We start from the raw sequence: 9,452 nt of genomic DNA on the forward strand, positions 1-9,452 counted from the left end.
GCTTCATCTTCAATACAACAACTAATAAACCTCATCTTTTAGATTCTCTGAGAAGTACTTTTCTAGATGCCAAAACACCTCAACAATTAAGAACAAAATGGAGTTTACACAAATCATGCACCGTTGCAGGGCAGATGGCCTAAAATGGTACAAAGCTTTCAAGACTTTAGTTTTCTAATTCCCTTCTATTTGCATCCACAAGTTACAGCTCTTGATCTCCTTTTGTCCTTTCAGTCTAGAGCATGCAGAAGATTCAGAAATATGCAGAAGACGAAACAAACAAATCCCAGTCAAGGGAAAGAAAACGATAAATAGAAAAGAAAAACGAGAGATGAAGCCGAAGAAAGCAAGCTAAATATTTCATGAGTAAAAACAGAAACAGCAGAGCCAAGAATACAATATAAGAGAAAGTTTCAGGGAAAAAAAAAGCTAAAAAGAAACACATTGAATTTGAAAGAAAAACTCAAGATACATTAAAATAAAAGAAATAAGTAGTCAGAACAATTTCAAGCACTCAGATATCACAGTACAGCAGCACATGTGGGAAAGACGATTTCCCTTCTACCTCAGAAGACTGATCCAGTGTCCMATTGCCATCTGTGGCCAGTTTCAGAGGAAAACCAAAAACAGAAAGTCTCTGGCCAATTTCTAAGAAAAATAGCTGCTTTCWCATTTCTGCAGGCAACTAGTTAAAACATGAAACACAAAATTCAATTATGYTTTAATGTAGCCTGGCAGTGTAAGAAGACTTTTAAAGGCAATCTCATACCCCTGTTACCTAGAAATGAATAGAACGAACAGGATTAATAGATCACAGACACCACAGCGAAAGTCATGGTCACAAACCCGCCCTCCAGAATCCGTGGACACAAGCACCACAACGTTCCCCTGAACAGCTGAATCTCTTTCATGCACCTAGTCGAGACTGGAAGATTTCTCCTCCTCCTCTTGTTTATCATCCCAACTCTGAAAATTCAACCCAGATACTCTCCAGTAGTAATCATCTCACTTTCCCTAGAGTTCAAAAGTTCTGATGCAACTTTCACTAGAACRCTTAGACCATTACAACTTCGGGGAAAAAAATAAAAATAAAAGTTGTATATATATGAAAACTATTTAATGTGTTTGTGCTAATCAAACCATTTAAGAAACTACCTCAGATTACTTTAAGTGTCAGGTAGATAAATTGATGTCAGATTTCTTCCAAAATTATGCTTACTTATTCTTATGTTGTTTTATAACTGTTTCCAATTTTGTAAGAATTTTACAAGAACTTTACTCCTCTACATTGTATAAATGATTTTTGAGTATTTGGGAATTATTTAGTCTCAAAATGCACTCAGGTACATTGAAAGACATTGTTATCCAAATCAGTGTCTTATTTCTCACGATTCCTCTTAAATATACAGATTTACTATCCCTCAATAAGCTCATCCCACCCTGATTTCACAGATTACAAATCTGGCTTCTAGATTTCTGAATTACTGCACTTCCTGCAATATTCTGAGGAAGACTGTGCATTTCCTCCACTCTGACTTCCTCTATCCCCGCTGTGAGATGTTACATGAGGGCTGCCAYTGGGAATCACAGAATCAGTAAGCTTGGAAGGGACCTCCAGAGATCATCTAGTCCAACCTCCCGGCTCTTTTGGGRCAGGGAGGTTGGAGCACAGGAGAAGCATATTCTGTATCATCCACCCCACTAAAAATAATAAAAAAAGAGTATTCATATACTCTTATAATAAAATCTAAATTGCATCCAATCTTGACATCATTCTCATTGCATAGTGGCCCATCTTTATCATTTCTTTCACTTATGTGAGTAAAGGGCCATTTTTCATTCCCCTTGAAATCTTAACTCATCATAATTTTCAGTAATCTTTCTTTTAACTCAGAAATCCTTGCACAATACTATACAGCTGAATCAACAGATTTATGTCCCCCTGATAAACAGTCCCTTAACTCTTTTTGCTGGTTTCTGGTATTTATAGTGTCCTTAGGATGACTGTTGAGTCAGTCAAGGTTGGGGCCTTCCCCATGCTTATGATGCAAACTGCAGTTTCCTGCTTGCATTTTTGAGCGTGAATTCTTTAGTCCASTTAAATTAATTTATTCTTTTAAAATTTTCAAACTTTTCCCTTCTGAAGTACAAATATCCATTTTTTTCTTTAGTTCCGTATTAATTGAAAAATAAATTATTTTACTACTTTCAAAGCCACCTGTACAGAACAGAACAATTACAGCCTGGAACAAAGATATGAACCAAGTTCATACCTTAATCACATTTAAGCTGATCATAGTCATATTTAAGCTGGCTTCCAGAAGAACCTGAAGACGAGGAACACACYGACCATTCACAAAATCATAGAATCAGTAAGGTTGGAAGGGACCTCTGGAGATCATCTAGTCCAACCCCCCTGCTCAGCAGGGGCACCTAGAGCATGGTAGACAGGGTTGCAGCCAGGCGGGCCTTGAAGATCTCCACAGAAGGAGACTCCACAACCTCTCTGGGCAACCTGGTCCAGGGCTCCGTCACTCTCACAGGGAAGAAATTGCCCCCTCACGGTCAGGTGGAACCTCCTGAGCTTCAATTTCTGCCCATCGCCTCTTGTCCTGTCACACGGGACAACTGAAAAGAGTTTGTCSCCRTCCCCTTGRCACCCTCCCTTCAGGTACTTGTACACATTGATMAGATCCCCCCTCAGGCTTCTCTTCCCCAGGCTGAAGAGGCCCAGCTCTCGCAGCCGTTCCTCATAGGGCAGGTGCTCCAGCCCTCTGATCATCTTTGTAGCCCTCCGCTGGACTCTCTCCAGTAGCTCCATGTGTGTCTTGTCCTGGGGAGCCCAGAACTGGACACAGTACTCGAGATGAGGCCTCATGAGGGCTGAGGAGAGGAGCAGGATCAGCTCCCTCCGCCTGCTGGCAACACTCTTCCCAATGCACCCCAGGAGACTGTTGGCCTTCCTGGCCACAAGGGCACATTGCTGCCTCATGGTCAACTTGTCATCCATCAGCACTCCCAGGTCCTTCTCTGCAGAGCTGCTCTCCACAAGGTCAGCCACCAGCTTGTCCTGGTGCCTAGGTTTAATTCTCCCTAGGTGCAGGACTCTGCACTTGCCCTTGCTGAACCTCAGGAGGTTCCTCTCCGCCCAGCTCTCCAGGGCTCTCTGAATGGCAGCACAGCCCTGGGGTGTGTCAGCCACTCCTCCCAGCTTGGCATCATCAGCAAACTTGCTGAGGAGGCACTCTGTCCCCTCATCCAGGTCACTGATGAAGAAGTTGAACAGGATGGGACCCAGGACTGAGCCCTGTGGGATGCCACTAGCCACAGGCCTCCAACTAGACTCCGTGCCACTGATGACGACCCTCTGAGCTCTGCCTTTCAGCCAGTTCTCAATGCACCTCACTGTCCACTCMTCTAACCCACACTTCCTGAGCTTCTCTAGGAGGATGTGATGGGAGACAGTGTCAGAAGCCTTGCTGAAGTCAAGGTACACAACGTCCACTGCTCTCCCCTCATCTACCCAGCCAGTCATTCCATCAGAGAAGGCTRTCAGATTGGTTAAGCAGGATTTCCCCTTGGTGAATCCATGCTGGCTACTCCTGATCACCTTCTTGTCCTCCATATGCCTGGAGATGACATCCAGAATGAGCTGTTCCATCACCTTTCCAGGGATGGAGGTGAGGCTGACCAGCCTATAGTTGCCTGGGTCCTCCTTCTTGCCCTTTCTGAAGACTGGAGTGACGGCTGGCTTTCTTCCAGTCCTCAGGCAAAATTCATAACACAGCACAGAGCTATGGGACACCACAATGTAGGAAGATGATCAGATAGCCCAGCAAAACACAGACTACAGCACTACTATTACAGCAACCCTACATACCAGTCCTGACAGAAGAGTCACATTGCTTGATGGTCTACCTCAGAGATCCAAGTTGACATAAAGAACATTCAAGGACCAGCATCCTCCTTAGTCTTCCTACCCTACTTCCAAATACATAATGGCTCACAGCATAATCAAAATAAAATCTGATCATGTTTTAATATAACSAGGAATTCTGTACCATTTCAGAACATAAGCCAGATAGTACAGCCTGCTCACACATCTTAGAAAGCTGACGACAACATTGTGACTATGTCTGTAATGAGAGATAAAACAGGATTTGTTTCAGTGTCAGCTTACTCCCTTATTTCGCCCAGGACCAATCCAAATAGCACTCTCTCAGCAAAAATGGTCATGGAAGAAGTGAGTCAGCCTGAAACAGCGCAGAAAGGGCCAGTACATACCACTTGGCCTTGGAGCTGACCTCTGGGCCTATTATTTAGCAATGTAGATATAGCTAATATAATTAAGCAATACTACACAAGTTATAAGTCGCACTTTACTTCTGCCCCACCTTGATCTTTGGCAAATGATATCTCAGTCATTCATCCAGTAATTTTCAGAATTATTCATTAGCTCTATAATTGAAGTTCATTGTTGTTACTGCCTCTTGGTGATCAGTGACTACTCTGCAAAAGTCAGCTACCACGTGCAGGACTACCTGGCCCATGTAGGTAGTCCCTCCCATGTTCATACAGGAAGAAAAAACATCTTATACAGTTGAAGGATTTCATCTTTAACAATATTGTATAAAATGTTGCCTTGGAGGACTTACAAAATAATACGGCTTAAGAAAGAATATGCACACTTAACGGTCAAATAGTGCCAAAGGAGGTATCAGCACTGGAAAGTTAAGTAGGAAAAAGCTTTTGAAATGATTGGCATGTAAGAAACAAAGTTATTAAACAGAATCACAGAAGGAAAAAGACATGGCATGAGCTTGAAAATAGTGTCAAAAATGAGAATGAAATGAGTACAAAGGAAACAAAGGGAAAGAAATCAGTAAAATAAAATGAGCCCTGAGGATCATTTAAAAACAGTGGAATAGCAAACTCAGGTTACACTTACACCACCAAATAGATGATGGGGCGATCTCTGGTCCAGCAGACAAGTCAGACAGACCAGCTGGCACTTATGCTGCTATAAAGCTAATGCTTCTCTCCTTCCTTGACAGCAGATTGGTCTTGGAGAAAGATATCGGGAGTCAAAGCCAGAAGTAAGCTAACAGTTAATCAATGTGAACCCCCTGAAGAGCCARTGCTCAAGGCTGTTCCCTCATTCTCTTTTCATTCAGCAGCATAGACAAATCAGACAAAGGAAGGACATGAGATCTTGGGTGGGAAGAAGAATGGCATGAGGGTTGATGGTGGGAACTGAAGACTCTGCTTGAGAGGGGAAGGCCAGAACAGAATTTGGCTTGGGGAAGATCCTGGCTTAAATTAAGTGAGGAAGACAGATGACTAGGCTCAAAAAAGAAAAGGTGAAAGACAAGTGACTTGGCCGTCCCATAGGCAAGAAGTCAGAAGAATTAGCTTGACTGCAAAATATCATATAGACAATTTTTGCCTTATCTAGATTAAGAACAAAAYGTTACGATCATATCCACTTATCTCAGATAGATTACAAAGATTTCATACCACTGATTAAGCAAATTCACCTACATGAAAGGTGTGCACCATCATCAAACAAATGCCTAAAACCTACACATCTTCAGGAAACGGAGCACTTTGCTCTAACTCATCTGATTAGCACCAAATTTCCCATAGGAAATCAACGGAATACCATAATAAACAGAGCAATTAATGTTTTAACCTTAGAAGCAGAGCAAGGGATATGTATCTYATCCAGTTTCATACTAGTCATTTTCAGCAATTATTAATTCATGCCACAAAAAAAATTTCTTTCCTCAACTTGAAAAAAGTATTCATACTCCATTAAGTAGGGGGAAAAAATGAATTAAAGGCTCAGCTTGTGATAAAAAAATAGTATCTGCTAGACAGGAAAAAACATTAAGACAGGTAAAACCTAATACACATAACAAGACAGTTGATGCAAATTTGTATGTTCATGTGTGTGAAGGTGAAGGGAGTCTTTGGAAGTCTGAACTCTACTATCAGTACAAATCCCTTTCTTCTGCTGCAAAYTAGTATCTAAGTTGAACACTTATTAAAGCTAGCTAGCCTGAGAGTTAAAAATAGCTGGGCTTTTGTCCTGCACAATTCTCCCAGTTGCCCAAGGAATAAATTATTCAGTAGATACTTTGCTACCCAAGTGGTGATAATTCCATTATAATATATTCCCTGATTCCTTAAAAATCAGAGCTGAAATCTGCTTTGGCCTGATTCACGTTGGTTATTAGGATGGACGACATATCAAGCACTGAGTGGCAGTCGTCATCTCCAGCAGTACAGATTTCTTAGTCAGAATATCAGACATTAAGTAACAAGAGGTTACTTCCAGTGTTTCTGAGACTGCAAAAACTGAACAYGTTTTCCTTCCCTCATTTTACTGGCATAGTATTGCCAGAGCCTTGTAGACTCAGACCTCAGACACGGTCACCTTTAGCATTCTAGAGCAGTAGTCACAGCTAGCTCTGAAGGACTGAATGTTGTCTTCTTGACATTGTATGTGTAGGAAAGCTAGACAAAAATGGGTCATGGTCCACACTGGACTGTTCTTTTATTGCAGGTTCCCTAGAATACTAGTACCTATCTGAAGTAGTTGATAGTATTTGCTGTTCTTGAGGTTTTACTTATGGGAACATCTGAACAGAATGGGAACTAATTCAGAAACTCCCTCTTCAGTATCTTTCTTATAATAGGATCCTTGTCCTTTATAAAATGAATACACAATCTGAGAGAAGTACATAGTTCTCAAAACTTAGTTTCAAAGGCWAAGGTACTTAACCAAGGTATCATCTTGTTTCAGGAAAAGGCAGTGCATATGTCACATATTAAGTATATTTTTAAAAAGAATAATGGATATGCACAGGAAACAAAGAACTAATTGGAAGTTTTAGGTCTATCAACAATTTCATTTGACTAAGAGTCCCTATGTGATGTTACCAGCTTCCTCCCTCTTTAGGTGGCAGCAATATTTTAGAGCAGCTCACCTATTCRTGAAACCAGCTTTAGACTACTCAGCTAAATTGAACATAGTCAACAAAACCTTATGAAAATTAAGCACTGTAAACAAGACAGCATAAAAATTTATGCAGACATTATACAGTACAGCATGACACTGACTGACTGAAAAGGTTCCCACTGTACCTTGGATTTGTGACAAGATCTGTTTATGGGGCCACAATGTAAAACAGATCAAAAAATCTTATATATATACACATATATACATATCTTATACATATACACATACATGTATATAGAAATAAATAAAAAGAGGGAACTTATTTTCTAACCCATGACTCCACAACTGAGTGATTTGTAACTAAGGTAAGAAGAGGAATCTCTTAACAGGCTTGACTACTGAGAAAAATACATCCCATAACACCTTAATTCTAATTTAATTACATTACTGCTTAAGCTGGTTTAACTTGAGCCAGATCTGACAGACCACCATCACCCTGGTGGCTCACTGCATGCCCCTTCTCTGGTGGTACAAGTATTTATGCACCTGCACAGTAAACTGGGCTGGTAATTAGATRCAAAGGAAAAATAACTTAGGGGTGGGGGGTGAAGAGCGGGATGTTCTTTCCAGTTGTATTTGTTTCCCAAACCAGCGCACTATGTGCTCACACAAACAGCTGCCACTTCTGTTTGCGCCAGTTCAATGTAGAAAAATTCAGTCAGACATGACAACCGCAAAGTCCACACTGCCAAAAAAGTTATTAATCTTTTTAGTATATAGTTGGATATTGTCACAATTCTCACTCAAGGTACACTTCAGTAGGAGCCTTAACTGTGTCAGGACTGCTGCAGTCCCCCTCCTTCTCCTGCCCTTTGCTACATACCTTGATAATTCTGTTGCACCAGCACTGGTGCAAAGTTGAACAGTACAAAATCAATGACTTCTTTTTTTCTTTTCTTTTCTCTTACACTTAGTTTGCAGCCAGCTCAGTATCCAGAGCACTACTCAGTCTTCCAAGCATCAGCACCATCCCAGGAGAAACACACAAGTGAGGATAGTAAATGCGTGCTTTCTTGCAGCAATTGCAACTTAGATCAGCTTCCAGAATATGTTTATATGCAAACAGATGCAAGCTCCTCTACCTACATCCTAATTTGCTGGAAGCAAGCCACCTGCACTTGAGGTGATATAACCAAGTCTAACTGCATGCTCAAGCTAAGATACCTTGCCTGTAGGATACTCTCAGACTACCTAACCTCCCTTAGCCTTAAAATATTGTTCAGTCTATTTTCTTCATTATCCAACRCAGTCTCCCTCAACCTTTGGTAATCCACTGATTACCACGATTTTTATTTCCTGGGTGACACCAACAGTAGAACACATATGCATTATTCTTGCTCCTGCTAAAGATACAGTGCTAGCCTCTCAGGCAAATATTTGATAAGTCTTTTTCCAGGTCTCACAGGTATTGGCAAACAATGATATATGATGATCAGGCAGTCCTCGGTCTCCTTCCCAAACACATTCATCCTACCCCTAGTACCTGTCAAGCCATCAGATCCYCCAGTAACCCTCATGCCCTTCTTCCCCCTTCTAGGGTACACATGCAYGCGCACGCACACACACACTCCTAGTGTCCCTTCCCACTCAAGCACCAATCATGCCCTCCTCCCCAGACAAAGTTTTCCTACACCGATGTCTCTCACACCCATCCTCCCCAGGACTAGACTCCCCAAAAAACATCTTTTTTGTACTTCTTCCCCTCTCACCCCCGAGTTAAGCTGCTGCTTGATATTCCTCCTGCTCTTCCTCTTCCAAYATCCTTCACACCCTTCTCCTCCCACCCCAGCATCCCTCATGCCCTTCCTCATCAACCCAAGCCAGGCTCCCCTTCCTTGATATCCCTCGTGCCCTTCTCCCTCCTTGATAACCCTCCTGCCATCCCCACCTCCAGACCAGGCCTTTTCACCTAGCCAAACCCATGCCAGGCTCCCTCCTTGCTATTCCTCACACCCTTCCCCCTACCCCAGGCCAGGCTCCCCCTTCATAGTCACCCTGCCACTCCACCACCCCAGGACAGGCTCACCCCATGCAGGGTATTCCTCCTGCCTTTTCCTCTCACCCCAGGCTCCCCTCCCCCTCTCATCCCTCCTGCCTTTACCCTTCCCCCCATCACCCCCTCATGTCCCTCCTGCCATTCCTCTCTGCCACCAGTACCCCACCACATCCCTTTTGCCCTTCACTCATCCCACCAGYCTCATGTCCCACCAGCCTCCCCTTCACTATCCCTCCTGCCCTTCCCCTCACCCCACCAGCCTCCTGTGTCCCTCCTGCCCTTCCCCCCTCACCCCACCAGCCCCACTATGTTCTTCCTGCCCTTCTCCCCACTCCACCTGCCCCCCCATCCCAGCAGCCTCCCCCTCGCCATCCCTCCTGCCCTTCCTCCCTCACCAGCTCCCTATGTCCTTCCTGCCCTTCCCCCCACTCC

The 9,452-nt window shown here is 43.0% G+C and overlaps 1 protein-coding gene across 1 annotated transcript in view; it reads right to left on the reverse strand.

Moving 5' to 3' along the window:
* The window catches only part of TMEM135 (transmembrane protein 135), a 182,483-nt gene that overhangs the window by 171,969 nt on the left and 1,062 nt on the right, over positions 1-9,452 (reverse strand). Inside the window, exon 2 of the mRNA XM_085304361.1 lies at positions 7,848-7,928. Coding sequence (XP_085160487.1) covers positions 7,848-7,928 — 81 coding nt within the window. The remainder of the gene's footprint in view (positions 1-7,847; positions 7,929-9,452) is intronic.

Source organism: Rhea americana, unplaced genomic scaffold (genome assembly GCF_003343005.1).
Source record: "Rhea americana isolate MKP2758 unplaced genomic scaffold, rheAme1 scaffold_208, whole genome shotgun sequence".
NCBI lineage: Eukaryota > Metazoa > Chordata > Aves > Rheiformes > Rheidae > Rhea > Rhea americana.